This window comes from Aphis gossypii, chromosome X (genome assembly GCF_020184175.1).
Source record: "Aphis gossypii isolate Hap1 chromosome X, ASM2018417v2, whole genome shotgun sequence".
Classification (NCBI taxonomy): Eukaryota; Metazoa; Arthropoda; class Insecta; order Hemiptera; family Aphididae; genus Aphis; species Aphis gossypii.
Genome location: NC_065533.1, coordinates 10,408,136 through 10,430,214, shown reverse-complemented (window position 1 = coordinate 10,430,214; position 22,079 = coordinate 10,408,136). Strand labels below are relative to the sequence as shown.

General features: G+C 26.2%; 2 protein-coding genes, 1 long non-coding RNA gene and 1 pseudogene across 3 annotated transcripts; 2 read left to right on the top strand and 2 right to left on the bottom strand.

Moving 5' to 3' along the window:
• Positions 1–970: 970 nt before the first annotated feature.
• LOC126551904 (uncharacterized) lies at positions 971–3,136 on the bottom strand. Its single transcript, XR_007605786.1, has 3 exons — positions 3,045–3,136; positions 1,389–1,567; positions 971–1,324 (listed from the first exon to the last, which is right to left on the bottom strand). It is a non-coding gene; the product is annotated as an uncharacterized LOC126551904 (long non-coding RNA).
• Positions 3,137–6,376: 3,240 nt separating this feature from the next.
• LOC126552330 (zinc finger MYM-type protein 1-like) lies at positions 6,377–9,400 on the top strand. The gene is made up of 5 exons (XM_050207021.1): positions 6,377–6,513; positions 6,919–7,017; positions 7,079–8,756; positions 9,006–9,298; positions 9,377–9,400. The coding sequence occupies exons 3-5, from the start codon at positions 7,517–7,519 to the stop codon at positions 9,398–9,400; spliced, it is 1,557 nt and encodes a 518-aa protein (XP_050062978.1). The 5' UTR covers positions 6,377–6,513; positions 6,919–7,017; positions 7,079–7,516.
• A 1,477-nt stretch (positions 9,401–10,877) lies between these two features.
• On the top strand, positions 10,878–14,733 carry LOC114133007 (actin-related protein 2/3 complex subunit 5-B). Its single transcript, XM_027998624.2, has 3 exons — positions 10,878–11,268; positions 14,059–14,131; positions 14,202–14,733. Exons 1-3 carry the CDS (start codon positions 11,126–11,128, stop codon positions 14,439–14,441), a joined length of 456 nt encoding a protein of 151 aa, XP_027854425.1. The 5' UTR covers positions 10,878–11,125; the 3' UTR covers positions 14,442–14,733.
• A 2,361-nt stretch (positions 14,734–17,094) lies between these two features.
• LOC114133009 (ATP-dependent RNA helicase A-like) lies at positions 17,095–21,820 on the bottom strand (annotated as a pseudogene).
• Positions 21,821–22,079: the final 259 nt, after the last annotated feature.

Sequence of the window (22,079 nt, the reverse complement as noted above, 5' to 3'; positions counted from 1 at the left end):
AAAAACTTAAGATATATATATATATATATATATATATATATATATAATTATATTCTTGTTTTGAGCTTATAAAAGTATATAACCTATGTATGTTGTTCACAAACTCATATATTATACTACCATATCCTCATGTGTATACATATGTATATATATTAATTTATATTTTAGTGTTTAATATATTATACTAAAATTCCAACTTGAATTACTTCAACCTACCAAATCATTTAATTATTTAAAAATATTAGTATTTAATTTATTATTGAGCAAATTTTATTAATTCCTAGTAGCTAAATAAAAAATTTACTATCGATAACAAAATGTATTTTAATAAAATTTGGAATTGATTGTATACTTAGTTCAAAAAATAATATATTTTAATATATATATCCACAATACATACTTATTGTAATAAATATTTGGTAAATTATATAAGTAAAATAGTTAACTATTTTTTTGAATTTTTTATAAAAAAATTCCAATCACAAAAAAATTGAAACTATTTAAAAAATGTTCCAAATCCCAACTTTTTTGGAGGTTTACAATTCTCATTATTGAAATACCTGGGAAAACAAATAACAACTACCTACCTATATTATTTATATCATAATATTGTTTAGAAATTAAAATTAATGTTTAATATACAACCAATCGACTTAATAAGTAATCCACTTAACACCTTAATGTCTTATATTATCCTATACCAATATTATATGTATAAATATATTATCTTATATTTTTTATTTTAAATATTCATAACAATCATAAAAATTTTCAAGTTCAAGAAACATTAAAAACTTTTCAACTACTTTTTTCAGTGCAATTATAGGTATCGATATGATGGCTCTAATCTTTATTTTACAAAAGTAACCAAATATTTATATGATCTATCTTTTTGTATAAACATTCAGTACCTAATTCATCAAAAAAATATCTTTATATAATTTAATCTTGTATATTTTATTGTACTTGTATAGGTACAATTAAAATAAAGAATATAAAAAAAATTGTGTAATTTTTTACGGACATAATTGTAGTTAAAATGCATTTTTTCAATATTTTTTACAGTTTTTGGGGCATTAAAATCTGAGTCCATGTAATACTAAAACCAGCGCAGGTTGTGACAGACATTCCATTCCAATCCATGAGTAATAACTAGGGCTAGTATTTGTGTGCAGCAACATTTTTTTTTTGTTTTGCTACGACCAAATAGTATACTACTTACTATTCCGTGTGTTGGTTAGTAAATTTGTATTGATTTATCTCGATGATATTGTAACAGGCCACGTACCTATGAGCAACCGTGAATGGATGGTGTGAGGTAGAGCTGAAATAAATAGAAAATATTTCAGAAGGCAAAACGTCTATTTACTCAAACGACAAATAAATACCTTGTGTATACTGCCATACCGTATTAAAAATATTGATAGTATGCATGTATATGAAACAACAAATGCGCACTTATCGTACCTAGTTTGATTAGCGCGCTTCAACAAAAGTACCCGGCGTGAACATATCGGTGTGTCGTTTCATTTTCAGAGGATATGGAATCATTTGTGCGGAGTCGCCACTGTTGAATAAAAGTGTGTGTGAGTATCAGGAATTCATGAACACGATCGTGTTCTTTTAGCCATAGACGGCGGTCAGTGATGGTAGATTTTCCTTCACATTTGTGTGAAAAAGACGCTTTGCCTTTTGAAATATCTCAACCATTTATTTATTTCAGGTTTACCTCACACCATCCATTCACGATTGCTCATAGGTACGTGACTTGTTACAACTTACAATATCATCGAGATAAATCAACACAAATTTTACAACCAACACACGGAATAGAATTTTTTCTGACCACTGCTATCTGCGTCGCCGCGCTGTAATCGAAACGAACAGTTCTCCAACCATCGATAACGCCATTATCGTTCTTCTCCGGTCACTGGTCAGAGACGTATTTAGGAATTTTGCACCCCAGGTTATCCGCACCCAAATGACCTAGGTACCGTATAATATCACAATGCTCTCCAAAATTTACCGCCCAGGGCCCAAGCCTCCCTGGGCCCCCCTCTTAATACGTCACTGTCTCCGGTTGACAACGCGAGTTTTCGAAAAACGATTTTTACGTTTTGACTTTTCCGTGTGTTCGCGTAGCTCGAGTATCTCGAAAGCCGTGCGTGTATGGTTTTTTCGTCGTTTTCGTTCGTAGCGGTAACGAGTACGACCGTCGACGACCGACCAGCCATTCGCCAGCCAAAATTATGAATTGATATGAACACTATATTATTTGTCGACGGGTTATTATAGTCACCGGCTACCTAACTTTCAGATTTTATTAATTATTATTATTAATTTTATTAGAAGACGAGTAAAACAATAGAGTATAGACATATGTTTATATTATCAAGTTGGATAAATCGTGCATTACTATGTTCTCGGTGTTATAGTTATATTAGGTAAAGAGTATACCTCCGTACAATAAATTTTCAGTCTTATATAGTGTCAACTGTCAAAGACGAAGTCTAAACAATAAAAATTATTTAAAACATTGAAACTTTACTGAACTATTAATTATTATAGTGTGCAGTGTTGTTTATTATAAGTAGTAGTATATAAAACACAAATTTTTACTATTGATTAAGATTTATAAATTGTATTACTAAAATAATAATTAATGCATGCGAAAAATAAATAAATAAATTCTTTTTTATTTTTTATCTCAATTATACGTACCTATCTTGTAACGATCAGCTTATCACTGATGTATACTTCTTGAAATATTTATATTTTTTAAAAATTAAAATGCACATTTTGGTAAATAAAATGCATATTTTACATTGTTTTATTGCATACAAATCCTAGCCCTGATAATAAGCAAACGAAACAAACAGGTATTTGGATTAAAATTGAGATTTTACTAAGATTAAAAATAAATAAAATAAGTTTGATAAAAATGTTCCTAATTATTAATTTACAAATATTATGTGTATAATGATTAATGACTATAATGTATTTGCAGTACCTAAGTAATAAATTAAATTTAAAAAAAAACATACGTGATAGTCGATACACCGTAGTTCAGCAATTACTAGGACTGTTGCTATTGTATCGAAAAACAATTTTACTGAAGAATAAACTAGTATAAAATACGTAAACCGACTGGTGAATACCGATAAATGTAGGTATAATGTATAGGTACTAATATAAAGATAAGCTTTTATCACTATTATGTATAGATATTATGGTTAAAGTTGGATATCTGCCGTCATATTAGTTAAATCTTAAATAGTCAGGAAAACCACGGTCGTCTGTGGTAATCGTTGTTATAGCAGTTCGTCGTTCGTGCCGATACGTTTTATACACGCAAAAATAAAATATATAGATATAATATATCTCAATATATAATAATATAAATGTTTAAGTAGGTAGTAAACACTAATAATTAAACATCATCAAGGCGCATCCAGTATGTAATTTTTGTGGATTACACATTTACGCTTGATATTAAACAATTTATATATAAAAAAAAATTTTTTCTCAAATTCTCCCTTTACTTTACTGCGCCCTTAGCCAGCTCCCGTGTCACCGACCTCTAGTTACGGCACCGATAACACAACTCCTGCGTAGTGACCGGCTATAACACGCAGAACTATACTTAACCATTATTATTATTTTTTAACAACAAATATTTTTTGTGCAAGTACTACGTATGTTAAATTAAAATTGTAATGACTAATGATGATTTATAACAATTGGACCGATTAGTGGCCAAGTTGCGGTAGGTATAAACATGCGGGCTCGCCTACGACCCGCTCACCGCACTATAATAATAATAAAATACAAATTAAATCTCTCCTCGTATACGTTTAATACGAGAAAAAATTCATGTTATATGTGTTATTGCATTTCCGTATCTAACTCAGTAGGTACCTTTACGAGAAAATAATCATTAATTTGAGTGCGACGTCGTTTGAGATGCTCTACGCCAGTGGTTCTCAACCGCCGGTCCGCGATAAAAAAAAAAAGGTACCGGCCCGTGTAATATTGGAGGAAAAATTATATTTCCAGTGTAGTAGGTAGGCATGGGCAAAAAAATATTAAAAACTTGTAATTCAATAAATATTACCATAATATAATTATTATCTTTACATTTGAGAATTTTTTATTTTGACCCCCCCCCCCCCCAGGCACGGCACTAGAATTTTTTTCCAGGGGAGGCAGAGTGGGGCAAATTTTTTTTTTACGTGGGCTAAAATTTTTCAACAAATACTGAGGTTATTTTAATGAAATATAAATATTTTCGTATCATATAACATAATATAGCTATTATCTATATAGTACATACGTTTTATATTGTATGCTCTAAGAGTCTAAACAGATAATATATACAAACTTTTGAATAGTTAAAAATGTTTTAAGAATAATGTCAAATATTTTTTTTTTGTACCCTATGTAATAAAATGTCTAATCACAGACCTTCAACAACTATATTCATAATGATGACATGATACACAAAAATGATAAGTTCTTTATGACTTTAATATTACATACGACATACCTTTGTGAATGAATAATTATGTTTCTTTTACTTACCTACATTTCATAAATATAAATTAAAGTAATTGTGTTTAGTAATGAACAATTTGTTTCAATAATCTTTAATGCAATGATTTGGGATACGTTTATTTGTTCATTTTCATCTAGTAATTAGTACTCAATAAAGGTAATAAAAAATAAATAAAAGATTTTTTCTTGTTTTACAAATTTCAAAACACATTTTATTGAAATTGTAGTAAATTTTTTCCTTATTAGACAAATAATAAATTTAATTTATTCCTCAATTTGTTTAGTTGTGACAAATATATTATATAAGCTAAATATTGATATTTTACACAATATCTATCGTACATATTTTTTAGTGGGGGGGGGGGCTGGCGAAGGGGCTGATCTGTTTTCTGGGGGGGGCTAGAGCCTCACCTTGCTCCCCCTTGGCGCCGTGCCTGCCCCCCCTAAAATTTTACTTATGGGCGCCCATGTAGGTAGGTACTTAAACGAACTAAAACCCAAAGTGGTCTGCCGTAGTTCTACTTAAATCTAGATTCTATAGATTCTAGGAGGTCCGCGAAAGCAAAAAGGTCGAGACTCACGACTGTCGGGTACCTACACAATCCAGCCTTTTTTCGAATTTGGCGGTCGTATGCGATACCTCTATGTCGCTATGTCGCTACGTTGTCGCCCTGCTGCTCCGCTGCCAAAACCGTGCGAGTGAACTTTGTACCCCCGGGGAGGGGATTCTACCATCGCGGTCTGACCGTTGGCCGCCGGCACCCGCCATCACGTCGTCGTTCGTCTACGCAACAGGTTCGCGATCCGTCGCCGTCAACGACATCGTTTTAGTTTACGTGCGTCCAGTGGCGTATATAGGGGGGGCCTAGTGGGCTGCAGCCCCCCCCCCCCCCCGAAATAACAGTCTTTATTTTTAAATAGAATAACAACATATTAAATTGTTAGGTAATATTTTAAGTTATAAATTATAATACATCGTAGCCTGTTGAAAAATAACAAATACGATTATACGAATATTTGACATTATGTATTATCATCGTTTATTATCTATAATATCTTAGTATATCTGTGGGAATAATATAACAATAATATTATGCTGCCAGACGCCCAGACTGGCAATAATAGTAATTGTTTATCAATCACTATAAATGCTATTTATAGGTTGGTTAAAAATTATTATTAGTGGTTTATACGTCTTTATTCAATTTATTCGATATTCATGTTTACGTTGTCGTTGATAGCATTGTCCTATCCAATAACTGAAACTTCCACAACGACAGACGCTGAAATATTCGCCGCAATCACACGTATTAATGACCTATTTTGTTTGATTATAATATTTATTGTAGTACTTAAAATATTTCGTGTTAAATACGTTAATAGGTACTGTGAAAATTGCTACTTAGTATATACCTACTATAATATTATAGTTTATTGAATTTTAAATAATGAATTTTAAAGACAAATTAAAAAAATATGTGTTTGATGCCAAAAAAGTAAGTAAAATTTAATATTAATATTTTATTTATTTAAAAAAGCTAGGTACCATTATTGATGTCTTGATGGATGATTTTAATTTTGAAATATATCGTAAATTAATATCATTATTCATTGTCAAATCATTTATTAAAATGTAAAAGTATTTAATTGTCTACCCATATTAATAAATATGTATTAAAATATCTAAAATAATAAATTAAATTTAGATGTTTTAGTTAGTTACCTACCTATGTTTTTTAAAAAAATTACAAACATTAAACCTTTAAAACATAAACAAAATTATTTTAATAAATCAAGACATCCATTATTTCCATCCATATTTTTATTTTTTATCATAACTTAATGATATATTTTTATTTATGTGTTAATTTTTAGAACACACAATTGAATGAAGGAAACTCTGTTGAGAAACGCCCTTTTTCTAACGAAATTAGTGAATATATACAAATATCCAAAAAGGTAATAAATTAAATTAGTGTAATGTAACATTTAAATTATTTTCTGAAAATTGTGTACATTTCCAATACTTTAACAGTTTAACAATAGTAGATACTCTTAACTTCTCCCAGTATTACTCTTAAGTCTTAATATACTATGGATATTATACTAGTTATTTAGTAAAATATCATTTCTATAAAAAATATAGAATTATATTTTAAAATTGTATGTTTCTATTAGTTTCAATAACTTTCTTTTATACATTATAAAATTTGATTTTATTATTTAAGAACTAAATTAAAAATATTATTTTTTTTCAATATTGTACCATTTAATATTATGTAACATGTATCTATTACTTATTAAGTAAGTATACTTATTTCTTTTGTTTATTTTTTTTAACCCAATTTAATAATTAATTTAAAGGCACATAAACATGAGACAAGTTCCAGTCAAGTACATTCTATAATCAACGATGAACACAAAATTAATGACAGTTTTGAAAATCCTGAGACAGATTTTAATGTGAGTATTTATTAAGGAAATTGAATAAATAATTAGGTATTATAATGTAATTTAATTTTAGGATTTAATAATTAATTCTAATTCTACCCAAACAACTTCAAGCAACAGTGATTATGATATTGGTTTATATATTAACAGAACATCTAGTAAAACTTTCAGTGACGGTATTAAAGAAAAGCTTTTGAAAAATACATGGATACCAGATTCATTCACCAACTTGCATGTACAAGTATTATCTAATGTAAATAGGCACTTTCAAAAATCCTGGTTGGATGAATTTAAATGGTTAGCTTATTCTAAAGTACAAAATGGAGCATTTTGTAAAAATTGTGTAGTTTTTGGTCCTGGAAGTTTTTCCGGTAAAGGATCACATCAGAGTGTTGGACAGCTTGTGTCAAAAACATTGCAGAATTGGAAATCAGCCAAAGAAATTTTTTATCGTCATTCTTGTCTTCAATATCACCAATTAGCAGTTTTAAAATCAGATAATTTTTTAAAAATGGTTGATGGAAAGATAGATAGTGTACAATTTCAAGTCGATAAGCAAATGAAGAAAGAATTGATTGAAAACACCAAAAAAATTTCTGCAATAATTGAGACAATAATATTTTGTGGGCGGCAAGAAATTCCCTTAAGAGGACATAAAGATTATGGTCGCTTAAGTCTGAATGATCCAGATAATAATGATGGGAACTTCAGAGCCTTGTTGCGCTATAGAGCTAAAAATGGGGACGATACTCTTAAATCTCATATCTTAAATGCTGGTGGAAAACAAATGTATTCAAGTCCATTAATACAAAATGAAATAATTGAACTAATAGGGACTTATATTCAAAACATTATTATTGAAAAAGTGAAAAAAACCAAATTTTTCACTGTGCTTGCTGATGAAACATCTGATGTTCAAGGAATTGAACAATTTTCATTAGTTGTTCGCTATTTTGATGAAGATATAAATGAAATAAGAGAAGATTTTTTAAAATTTGTGCCAGTGCATGATGTTACAGGCAAAGGGTTAGCTACTACAGTAAAAAATGAACTACAGTCTCTTGGTCTTGATTTAAACTATATGCGTGGACAAGGGTATGATGGGGCTGCTGCAATGAGTGGAGCTTTCAATGGAGTACAAGCAATAATATTGGAGGAATATCCTATGGCAATTTACACCCATTGTGTCTCTCATTCATTGAATTTGGTTTTAAATGATGCATCAAAATTACAACCGGTTAGAAACTGTATTGGAGTGATAAGGGAAATAAGTACTTTTATAAGAGCATCAGTGAGAAGATCTAATATCTTAAAAACAAAATTATGTAAACAAGGATTGACACCTTCACGTTTAATGAATTACTGTGACACTAGATGGGTAGAACGGCATGAAGCAATTGTGAATTTCAAAAATGATATTTTACCAATTATTGAAACTATGGAACAGATAATGTTAGATAATAAAGATGATGAAACAGCTGCTCGATCATTTCATAAAAAACTTTGTGATTTTGAATTTTTAATAACATTAGTCACTGTTAGCAAAATGTTAGCTATAACTCATAAAATATCAGTAAGCCTACAAAAACCTGATATTGATTTAAGTTCTGCTATTGGGCACATAGAACTTGTAAAATCAGTCATAAGTGATATTAGATCAAATGTTGAAATTGAATTTAAACACTTGTATTTAAGTGCTCAAGCTATTAGTTCTAAACTTAATGTTGAACCATCAATACCTAGGATTGTTGGTATTCAAAGACATCGTCATAATTATTCAACCAACTCTCCAGATGTATATTATAGAATTAGTTTATTCATACCGTATCTTGATGAATTAAACTCATCATTAGTCAACAGATTTTCTAAACACAAAAAGACTCTTGTGAGCTTACAAAATATTATACCGATAAATGCAATTAAATCAAAATATGAAAATATTGTTGATGCTGTACACTTTTACCTCGCTGATTTTGAAAATGGTGAAGCTATGATTCAAGGTGAGTGGACAGTATGGGTTAAAAAATGGAAAATGGTTGATACAACTATTGAAAAGATTCCAAAAAATGCTCTAACAGCTTTGAAAGTATGTCAATTTGATCTGTTCCCTAATATTTATATTCTGCTGAAAATTCTGTGTACAATACCAATTACTACTGCAAGTGTAGAGAGAAGTTTTTCAACTCTTGGAAGACTAAAAACATATATAAGAAACCAATGTGGAAATGTTCGATTAACTGGATTAGCCTTAATGACAATTCATAGAAATATACCATTGCAAATTGATGACATTGTAAATAGTTTTATAAAAAAAAATAGAAAAATGATTTTTACCTATTTGTTTTGTTTTGTTTTATATGAAGTTATAAAGACTAAAGAGTTTAATGTTACATAATACATACCTAAAATTATTTTTTTTATACTACCTAGTATAAAAAATCTTCCTATCATAATAAATGTACATAATAGGATATAGATATTAGATGCTGAATACTGATTATGATATAACTTGTTTAGTTTAGGTACCTTAGGTAAATATCCATTTTTATACATTCCTAATCATATTCAGATATTTTATTATAGTTCTATAAACATATTGATAGCATATAGATTAAACAAAATTGATCTGTCATCTATGCCATATGCTTATTACTTATTATTTATTATATAATAATGTATTAATATTATACTTTTCCCAAAATCCCAACAAAATTTAAACGTCTAGGTACCTATTATTTTAAGCATGTACCACAAAATAATTACCACCACCTGTAGCATTTGCATTAGATGATTTTCGTAAAATTCCTTAAAAGAAACTGTTAAATATACATAGCGTCTAGGTGCTAGATAACTTGCTAGTTTCTATCTACTATAGCCCACCCCAAAAATTATTTCTATATACGCTACTGATAAGTATCAATATCATAATTTATGTTTTATAGATACATCATACATATATTATGAGTTATGACATACTAATCACATTAATAAATCCTTAAGTATGAAATTTTATTTAATGAACTTAGGTATAATTTGAAGTTTATTCATTAAAGTAATAATAATTTTTATCAGCTTTTGGTTAGTGCATATAGGTAACAGTGTATTTAATTTATAGATTTAAACAGTACTACAGTAGGTATATTTTTATTTTTTTCTAGGGTATAAGATGCCCTAGGTATAATATGTATGTTTGGTCGACAATATTAATAATATTATTATATAATATGATATACTGATAATTAAGAATGATAATAATGGATAAATATTATTTTTTTAAATAAAATTTAATACACACAATAAAAATACATATGTTGGTTCTAAGATTCTTGAAAGAGTACCAGATCGCCCACCATAATATTTTCAAAACGTTATCTTTTCGCTATTTGCCAGTCAAAATTAAGAACTTGAACACTATATTTGTCTATGAGTAGTAATAGTAACCAGCGACCAGGGGCCCTGGTTCAGGGCAATGTTTATGGTGTCGACTAGCCATCAACTGTTGCGTTGAACGTGTTAAAAATAATTGAATATATTATTATAATTATTACTATACGTCTATATATGTATGTTAATACCTACAAAACGTACGATGGAAACCATCATAGACATTATTGAATTTAAATAAAATTATAAACAAGTATCAGTTACTCAATTACTTTCAGTTTTTAACTTTAAATAAATTAATGAATTTAATACTTGAGAATCAAACCTGTATAATAATATATAGTATATTATGAATTATTATATTTGTTATCATAAAAAACTGTTATCTCATTTTTGATAAGAAGTATTTATCTATGAATTAAAATTGTATGGGAGTACAAACGATTATAATACTTTCCATTATTCTATGTAAACCATTAAGAAAAACACACAAAGAAAATATTTAAATTTAGTTATTTCACTTGTAATACAACTAAGCGGTCAATAAATATAAATTGTGAATATTTCGATATTTTTCTTAAAAGCTTGCATCACGTCTTATTCGATTGTGTATTTTGTATTTGGATTTGTTATCATTTTATCAGTAAGGATTATAACTTCCACTGATTAAACTCGCTTGCTTAGTTTTTTCGTATGTTCGTGCTTGCTCAAAAATCCACAATTTCGCAAGTGCACGATGTCTGAGAACACAAGAAGTTCGGCGTTCAGAAAAATCGACGTCGATCAATTCAATGAGAATTTCAAAGATGATGAACAAACGGAAAATCAATCAACGACTGCCATTCCAGACGAATCTGAAATTACAACCATGATTAACCAGTATCCTTTGTTATACACAATATAATGGAGTATTTGTATTTTAATTTACAATAATTTGATAGTTCATTGGAAAAAATAATGATATTTTTTGCTTACATTTTCATGAAATTCGTAAATAAATGTTACATTATTTCTGTGTCGTTTATGTTGATAATGCTTTTAGGATACTTAATTTGCATAACTTGTAATCACTATTTTACAATTCTACTTAGATTCATTAAATATAATGTTTCATTCATTAGCCGAGCTTAGGCAGTTTTTAGTATCTGTAGTGGTACTTTCTTGTATACGAGACTAAGACAATTATCGTGACTTATCACTCTAGATGGTCCATTATCTCGACTACCTCAATATCTTTACATATCAGCGTTGTGATTTATGATTGCCCTTATATATATGACCTGGATAAAAAAACAATTCACAAACAATTATTATGAGGTAGTCTGTGATATTAGGAAAGTAGGCTAATTTGGTAATTGTATGTTTTACAAAACAAGGTAGTCTTGTGTAACAAGAAAAATCCACTATATTTATGGTTACATTAGATATAAATTAGTTAGGTATCGTTTGAAATTAATGTTATAATTATATTTATGTTTTAAATTTGAGTGTAATTGTTTTATAAAATAATATTACTCCAAATAAAATTAATATACCTAGCATTTTTTTAATTTGTGTGTCATTTTAAGCGCAGTACACTTTTGAACATGTGTATTTAATGAATTATCAAATCAAAAAAGTTAATCTTATATTAATGATTATTTGAAATTTAATTTCCCTAAAATTGTGTAAACATAATTTTTTTTCAATTTGATAAGAATATTTATTGTTATTATACAAATCATTATTGCTCTACTTTATACCTTTTTAAATGATGTAATTTATCGATTGTGATCCTTCCACTTTACAATATTTAATGAATTTGAAACAAATATTTGTCCTAATGAAAAAATAAAATCTTCAATTTACAATAATAATGTCTGTAATATTATGGCAATTATTGTAAATATTATTTTTAGTGTGAGAAAGCACTGATGAATTATATTTAACTTTAGATAATATTCCAGTGATATTTGATGTAATAATATTATTGCTCAGAAGGTTGAATTGGCAATGAAAACGTAGACACTAATGTTTTCTAAATTCCAAATTATTCTTTATATTTTTCTAATATTAACAAAAATTAAAATGATGTCGTCATAGTATTTATACATAATTCTCATTACACAAAATATTAATACTTGTATGAACCTCTTTTTGATAATCTTCATCATATTAATAAACAAAAAATGGTTCTTCACCCATAATCGAGGGTAAAACAGTTGACATGCTAAAAAATCATTTCTTATTTCTCCTTTAAAGTATTTATTTTATTTAATTCTCTCACTATCAGTTATACTTGTTATATTTTAAATATCCATAGTAATACCAATCCTTAAAAAAAGAAACTCAAATTTAATAAATTACTTTCGATCAATATCTATAATTTTTAATCTAGCTAAATTTTTTTGAGTAAATTGTTAAAAACAATTAATTTCATTCTTAAAATGTAATGATCTTTTACATCATTCACAATATGATTTCTGCCAAGGCGAAGGAACTGATCAAGTTATGTCCAAAATAACTCATTTATATTATACAAATCTCTAGATGACAAAAAAAAATGGGCTATAGTATACTTAGATCTAGTTAAAGCCTTTGATACTATTATACTAATGATACTGTTGATCATGCTAATTTTATACCTAATTAAATTAAAACATTTAGGCATTTGTAGTGTTAATTTAAAATTTTTTTTTTCTATTTATCTATCCGTAAATAATGTGTCAAAATAAATAAATAAGCTATAAGCTTTCTAAAACAAATTAAATGTAGTGTTTCTCAAGGAACAGTTATTTCACTAACTTTTGTGTATAGAAATAAATAGAATCCATTCACTACCCATTCAAAGTCAAATTATATGTTATGCTATGTAAAGAAGACTCATGGGATGAAATAATAAAGTAATTAATAAGGGCCTACAATTAATGAAGTAATGGTTTCTCCAAAATAACATTCCTAAATCTTGAGAAAACTTGTGTTGCTCTTCATACTTTGACTACATAACAGCATATGTTCAAAATGGATAAAATTTCTTATTACGAAATATATTAGTTAAAATTGCCACTGATAAAGTATTTTTTAATTTGTACTATAAAATTATTTGAAGTACTACAATTAATAATTTCTAAAATATAATGTTTAACTGTTTCACATATCAATAATAATGATGATAAGAAAAAATTAACCGGTAAAAATAATAATATAATATATATTTATTATTGTCTATGGTTTAATATTTATATTATTTATTTTAACTCATCACAAATCAATTTTCATGTCTTTGTGTAATCTATTTACTTGCACTAAACTATTTTATTATTTTTTTTTTTATTAACTAAATATTTTTCTTAAAATATTTTGCAAACTTATTAAATATTTCAACATTAAATTAAATTAAATTACAGTTAACATATTATAATTATTATAGAAGAAATATAATAATATATTAGCAATTTTTTTTAAGATGTCTTAGGTTCTATTATATGTGAATAAATTGTATAATATTACTCATATGTATGTAGCACTAAACTATATACTGTCTCTTGCATAGTTCATTATTATTATGAATTTATAAATTTTATTTAATATTAGTTTTTTCCTATCTCACCTACGTTTATGATTTATTCCTTTGAATAGTATAGTTTAAATAATTATTGTATTTGAGATTTTCCTGAATAATTTTTACAGAGGTCGTTTTGCTGATGCTTTAAAATCTGCATTGAAAAATGCACCTTTAGGATCAAAAAATCAACAATTAAGGGTATATATTATATTATTGCTATACAGTTTTATTTAAAACAATTATGTTATTGTTATTTTTTTTTTTTTAGGACAATGCCTTAAATGTTGTAATGAAAGTTCTTCTGGCCACCAAGTTATCACAAATTGATGAAGTTGTTGCTCAATTAGATATTGACATGGTAGATGTTCTTATGAAGTATATTTACAAAGGGTTTGAAAAGTCGACTGAGAAAAAAAGCAGCCATCTTCTTATGTGGCATGAAAAAGCCTATGCTCTTGGAGGAGCTGGTAGTATAATCAGAGTACTTACTGACCGTAAAAGAGTATAATATAACTAACATTTTTTTTTTTTTTTTTATAATTTATTTTAAACATTAATATAATAATGTCAAAAATTGTATTTGGTACTACATATTATTATTTTATTTTTTGTTAAGTTTATAAGTATCGGCATTTAATTTTACTAAGGTAATATGATATTATGTATTGTCAAATATTATTATTTTCTAAAAATTAAATTATGTTCTTTTTTTATTAGCATTGAAATATGCTGCTCCGTGAAAAAAAATATTAAATGGTATTTAAAAACATTTATAGAAATATAAACTTTTTTTAAATATATTTTTAGCTGTTTTTATAAAAGTTAGGTATAAATTAAATTATGTCTTAATTAACTGTCAACCATATTTTATTATTGTAATTAAATCAACAGAAATTTATTCACGTATGTTAAATTCTTCATTAATATGAATTAATTATTATTTAAAGTTACAATAGCATTACCAACTAAATATTAAATAAGATATTCAATACACATAGCCTATAATTATCATTTTATGATTATTTAAATTAATAAAAAAAAAAAGAAATTAAATTACACTTAAGTAATGTATGTATTTTTAAGTACAATACATATTATTGTATTGAAAAGCTTCTATTTTATTTTTGTATGCTATCAGGGGTTTTTTATTACAGTGAAGTTAATAATTTATAGTTTTGTAGTACTACTTTTAAGTAATTGACAAATGTAATGAAAGGTAATTTTCAAATAATAAATAATATATTTTATCATAGTTATGTACCTACTACAAAAAATGTTTTTATATCAAGCATTTATAAAAATTGTATAATAGTATACAGAAGAATAAATAGCAACAACTACATAATAATAGTATTTAATTATTTAATCACTATGAAATATGAATTAATTATTCGTACTTGTGTTACTTGTATAGAATAATTTGTTTGATAAAAAAATTATTTTTGTGTAACAAAAAGAAAATGCAATTATTACTAGAACATCAAAATTAACAACATCCAATCTCTATATTATTATCCTTCTAGGCTTTTTAATACCATATACTTTCATAGATAGCTTTATACTTTAAACATTAGAATTGTACTACATAATAATTTACACCAGCATTTTTAAAACTATTTCTCTACCGGACCCCTTAGAGATAGTTAAAATGATTGCGGACCCCCTTAATAACTGTATAGTATATAGAATTTTCAATTTACATTTGCAGACCACAGTTGAGTTTGGTAAATGTTGATTTGTACTACCAGTTTTTTAAAGACAATATTTGAGTTCAGTTTTAATAAAATTATTATGTATGTAAAATGTGTATTCGTTCTTGCAATGAATATTTATGAACGAATATACTTCGTATTTCATAGGACCATTATTACGGTTGGCACAAAAAAGCCCAGTCTGAAAAAAACCCTGGCTGATTTTCTGAGTTTAGTTCATTAGTTATTACAATTTATAGTAAAAATTTTTAAAATAAATACGAATACAAATTAATAAGTCTAAACACTCTAAACATATACATTTAACAAAAAGTGTCTGCAGTGTGCAGTCTACACACTACCCAGAAATTCAGCCTAATTCTTATAACTATAATACAGATTAGTAAATTACAGAGTTAACAAAATAAAAAAAATAGTTTATACAACGCATTTAAGCGTATAAAATAATTTAAAAATGATTGGTACTTTTCGGTTATTGTACCCTAGCAGTCGGCGTAGACGACTAGGATATACCGATTCCGTTATCGTACCCTATTATGTATTTATCTCGATAAATCTTAATCGCAATGATTATACCTCTATGATTGTGACAACTCGTTACTATTTGACCACCGTCGGTAATCGAACATTTTAAACATTTGGTAATTCGATACTCGGTGTCGGTATCCCCTGATAGGGATCATTTTGTAGTTGGAAACTTTGTACTAAAGGAACGAACTTGGAACGATTAATGTACTCATTCCTACTCGTTCCCCCATTGTAATCCATAGAGTAATAATAATTATTCTATGATGTAATCGTTACATTGTACCTAATACAGCAGTAACGACCCACCACTAGTGTTGACTGTTGATATTAGCTCGTCATCGTACCGAAAAACTGGAGTTTATTTAGCGTTAATGAATTTTTGGTGCTACAAATATATACCACTTGGTCAGACCTTTCATGTAAGTTTTAAAATTACCTATATTGATGTCGATAATAACAGTAACTTGTTTTTTTTTAATGGATATTGAATGTTCTTATTTATAAGCTGTGAAGAGTTTCTTAGTTCAAGTTTTCATTTATTAGTTATTACAATGATATTATTATTTGAAACAAATAAAAAAAGTGAATGTTCCATTAACCTATATATTACATTTTCTAAAATTAATTATAATAATTTAAATTATTGTTTAGTGCTTTAGACAACTTAGTTAAATGGTTGTATAAATTAAATACAAACTAATATTTTTTTATTTATGTTTCATTTATCAACAAGAACAAAAGAAAGCATTGGAAAATGGCAATGTAAGTGATAGTTAATTTAATATGTATTAAATTAATTCAACTATAAAAATAATTTTTCTTTGTTTTTCTTGTGTAAAATTAATTAAAAATTATTCTATTTGCAATGATGATAAATTATTTGTGTAGGTAGTTGAAATAATAATATAAACATTACCATAATGAAAAGAAAACTAAATTCATATATTTGTTTAGATAAATAAAAAGTATATTGTACAAGTATTTGGTTCAGTAACTTTTTCTTAAGTCTGTGTCACCACTTTATCCTCTAAAATCTTGTCCTGAAAATAAATAAAATGTATTCTGAGAATTTGTTTAAAAACAAGCTTAATTTTAATGATTTTATGTTTAATGGTATAGTTATATGATATATTAATTTAATCATCAATGTTCAATTTGAAAAAAAAATATCAGACATAAAATATAATTATATAATATTATTTTTATTGGTATAGAATTATCAGTAGTATTATTAGTAGTGAATACTAGTTACTAGTAATATGATCAAATTTTAAATTGAAAATAATATTAATAAGTGTTTTATTTTATGTGGTTTACATTTGTATTTAATGATTAACAGTTATTAGTGGTTAAATCAATATAAATGTCAAAAGTCCCAAACAATTATTAGAATATAATTACAGTACACATTTAAAAAAACTAGGGTGGAAGGCAAAATAATTTATTCACCAAAATCGAAACTATAACCTAATTGTTCATTTTTTACATAAATCATAAAATTCATTTTATGGCTTAGAAGCAAATCTAGATTTTGTTATTTTAAAATAATATTGAGTATATAAATAGGTAAATAAATAAATAATTAAATAATTCAAATTAGTAATTATTTATTATTTGTGCTTTAAATATAAAATAAAATGTATTCAAATTTCAAGTATTGAAAACAGATTTTAATTTATTTAAAATAAATGTATAAATAACATGGTAAATTAATTTTATTAATGTATGATTAAAACATATAATAAAACCTTACCAAAATTATAAATAAAAATATTAAAATGATACAAGTCTTTTACAAATGACCGCTGTCCTGATAACCTCTTTGATTATATCCACCATCAAATGACGAAGGACTTCCACGGTAACCTTTTCTTTGATTATAATTTCCTCTACCACTTCTTTGAAAATTATTATAACTTTGGTAGGAATTACTAATATGTTGAAATTTACCAAACGCATCATAACTCTTATCAGATGTTTGATCAAACTGTCTTCTGTAATTTGGTTTATCACCAAGTACATTTTAAAATAATTGTATACATTTTATTTTATTTAGAAGTATACATTTTTTTAATTACCTTTGATCAAATGATAGTAGTGAAAGATTTTATCTACCACAATTAAAATTACATAGTTCTTTTAGAAGATTTATAAGCTTAATATCTGGTTCACTTAACATTGTAATTGATTCTGGATTTTCAGATAAATGTACAATTATATTTTCAATAGCTGGTCTTAAAACTACAATAGCAGAAACATTAAATTCCAACCAAGTAAAAATATTAGAACTGTTCCAGGTGTATTCATATCCACTTCAATGTGTGTTAATAATGCTTAAAAAAAAGAATTATATTAACTATTGTTCTTATTACAATTATTGTTAGCTCAGTTTTGAAAAATACTTCAATTATTTCAAAATCAACATCTTGTTCACTAATCATTGCTACTTTAGATCTATCTTTTATGAGGGTAGTCATCAGATACAAGTAAATTACAATTTTCCTCGTGATCATGTGCAGAAATGACAGATTCTTCATCTTTATCTTTATTCTTGCTTTTCCTGGTATTTCTTTGGAGTTGGCTGATAGTTTAACATTTAAGCAATATCTTCGAGAAAATTTTCTAAAAATGAAATAGATATAAATATGACATATAAAAAATAAATATTATTATTAATCAATATCATAAATAAATGATTTATCCTTCACGGTATAGCATCTTCCTTCTACATCAATAACTGGACAACAATTGAAGTATTTAGAAAACATATCAGTATTTATAGTGGCAGACATAAAAATAACTCTTAGGTGAGGATAGTTATAAATCATATCTTCAAGTACAACCATGAGGAAGTCACTATTTACATCATGCTCATGTATTTCATCAACAATTAAATGTGATATGCCACGCTTACCATTTTCCAATTTACGTAATAATACATCTAAACAGTTTTAGTTAAATTATACTTAGTCGTAGATAAATATAAAAATACATATGACAGAAAAATATTTACCAACTGTACAGAAAAAAATTGCTCCATAAGGTCTTGAAAATATGCTGTCAAATTTGACACTATAACCAACACTTAAATCTATATCTTCTGTTCTTTCAAACGCTACTCTATCAGCAACAGAGATGGCCGATATTTTTCTAGGTTGTGTACAAATTATATTGCAGTATGCTCCTTGGTCGTTTTGCACGTATTCATCAAGTATAAATTGACCAACCTAAAATATCAAATGATGTATACTACAGCCTATAGGTAATATTACATAAGAATCAAATACGTTAATATTTTCAAGCAAAAATTATAAATAACCTGAGTAGTTTTACCACAACCAGTGCTCTCTTGAATAATAACTATTGAGTTTTTCTTATTAAATCTAATTTATCATTTTTTTAGGGAGTTGGTTACGCATTAAGATATTTTCTTTTAAATCTTCTGAAGAATTTAATTTAAAATGATAATCTTTAGTTAATTCTTCACTTAATTGATCTAAAGTTGCCTGTAAATATCAATATGTATTTTAATAAAATTATTAACATATTTCTTAGCTAAATACTATTTCTTATAATGTTTTATTAGTTTATAACTATTACCATTAGGTTTTGCTCGCTATATCATAATAATTTGTATAATACAAATTATAACATATTCATATATAAAAATACAAATTAATAATACTATGTAATTTTTGATATATTTTATAATCAAATATTTGAGAAGTACCAAACATTTTCAATTTTAACTTACAATAGCTAAAGGACCTTCATCAATATTTATAGCCAACCAAGGATTCTAATTTGATTGAGGTGGAGAACTGGGGACCATGGAAGAACTCCTGTTAAACTAAATGGTTTTGATTCATTAAATTTTGCAAGCACTTGATTAGAAATCAATGAAATTGTAGTTTCAGGTTCAATAACAGTATTCATCCTTCGAAAAATTAACATATATATAAATAATAAGTATAAATAGTCTTAAACTATGTGATTTACCTTAATTACAGGTTCAAAATTAAATTCTTTCAGTATATCGTATACTTTGTCAATATCAAAGGATCGACATTAACTTCATATAGTTCTACTATATTTAAAACCACTTTTTTTAAAAATCCTAAGAATGGTTTAATAACACCTAAATGGTATAATTGGTGAATCAAGGAAAGTGCACAACTTTTAGATACTGATTGTTTGTTTGAACCACTTTCATGAGCAGTCACACCTAAATCAAATAATTTCAAAAATTAGTTATACAAAAATAGGTTATAATATTTTTGTTATTTACTTCTCCCAAGTTTAGCAACATATATTGACATTATGGCAAAAAAACTTGTGAAAGATAAATATGTAATATAAGTACGTTTACTAGCATCTTAATTATTTAAAATAATTAAGAGATATAAAGTAGATAACTGTTCTTCCATACAATAAGTATTAAATGTACCTCATCATTGAGTAGGTCACTGTAGTGAATGTATTAAATTTTAATTCAATTATAAATCATTGTATACAATGAAACACCATTCTGAGTGGAGAAAGTCTAACAATCTGGTTACCAGACATTTATTTTGATAATAAAGTAAAAATTATACTGATAGTTTGTATTTTTTACCTGATTGTCAAAAAAATTACTAAGAAATTTAGTTAGATAACAAAAGTTAGTTCACCAAAGTACAAATTGCATCAAATAAAGTACTACAAAGTTTATAATCAAAATATTTTTTCTACTAGTATACGCAAGAAGAAGAAAAAACAATAATTGTAAAATAAATACATTGTTCTGCTCAGAATTTATTATAAGCTTATTTAATTTAAGAAAAAAAGCACAAAATATTTTGAAATAGTAATTCAGAGGATTGGTATGTTGGCATCGAACATATATTTAAATGCTTTTATAGGAATATTATATTATATTATTTTGTCTGTAAATATAAAATTGTCTTAAAATAATATAATGTAATAACCATTAGTTACAATATAGAGTTGAGTTACTGAAAAATTGTATAGATAGTCATAATAATTAATAATTGCCATTTATTTTATATTACAAATTTATAAAAATTTGTTTATAATATTTTGATAGGACTAGTAATACCGTTAATTACCTATCAATATAATAAGTAGTAAATACTTATACTTTATAGTATTTATAATCAATGGTATTATCAATATTATTTGTAGTTTATTAGATACAAAGAAATTTATTAGGTATATAATAACATTTTTTTAAAAACATTCATTACTCAAAATCTTTTAATTTAGTTAAAGAATATTTATTTATTTTTTTTTTTTGTATAAATATTAAACAATATTAGTATTAACTAAAGGAGATATATTAGATACATTAATAATATAATACTTACTTCCCCATGAAATTATATTTGTAATCAATGTTTTTTAAATTATTAGACTGAATAAACTGGTTTAAACGTGATTTGGCATTATCAATTGTCCAATTTCCATGTATAGTAGCATTTACATCTAAAGTTTCTGCCTATTAATATAATTAATATATATAAAAATATTAACAAATAATTATAATTAAAAGCAAATTTAATGATTTTACCTCTTCAACTTTACTTTCATCATTTAAAAACTCTTTAAACTGAAAATATCGGTCATCAACCGGTGTAAATCGATACATGAAAGTGCAATCCACCGTAATTTACTATACATAATCAGACATCATGACTTATTGACTTCATGTTAATCAATAACCTTAAGATGATATGTATTTCTAACTTGTAATACCTATTTATAATACTTATATTTCGCTTTTTAATTTAAGAATTAAAAAATCTAAAAAAGCCAATGCTTAAGCAGAGATAATAAAGTAATTTACTTTGATATTTAAGCTATAATCGGTTCTACTGAACGTAAATTTGTTATATTGTTTATTAGTA

Bases quoted from the DNA above. Each gene is read 5' to 3' on its own strand.
- LOC126552330 (XM_050207021.1), top strand. From the start codon at position 7,517: ATGGTTGATGGAAAGATAGATAGTGTACAATTTCAAGTCGATAAGCAA. The intron at 8,757-9,005 runs GTATTCAAAGAC...CTATGATTCAAG, and splicing joins ATCAATACCTAGGATTGTTG to GTGAGTGGACAGTATGGGTT. The intron at 9,299-9,376 runs GTAAATAGTTTT...GAAGTTATAAAG, and splicing joins CATTGCAAATTGATGACATT to ACTAAAGAGTTTAATGTTAC.
- LOC114133007 (XM_027998624.2), top strand. From the start codon at position 11,126: ATGTCTGAGAACACAAGAAGTTCGGCGTTCAGAAAAATCGACGTCGAT. The intron at 11,269-14,058 runs GTATCCTTTGTT...TAATTTTTACAG, and splicing joins ATTACAACCATGATTAACCA to AGGTCGTTTTGCTGATGCTT. The intron at 14,132-14,201 runs GTATATATTATA...TTTTTTTTTTAG, and splicing joins CAAAAAATCAACAATTAAGG to GACAATGCCTTAAATGTTGT.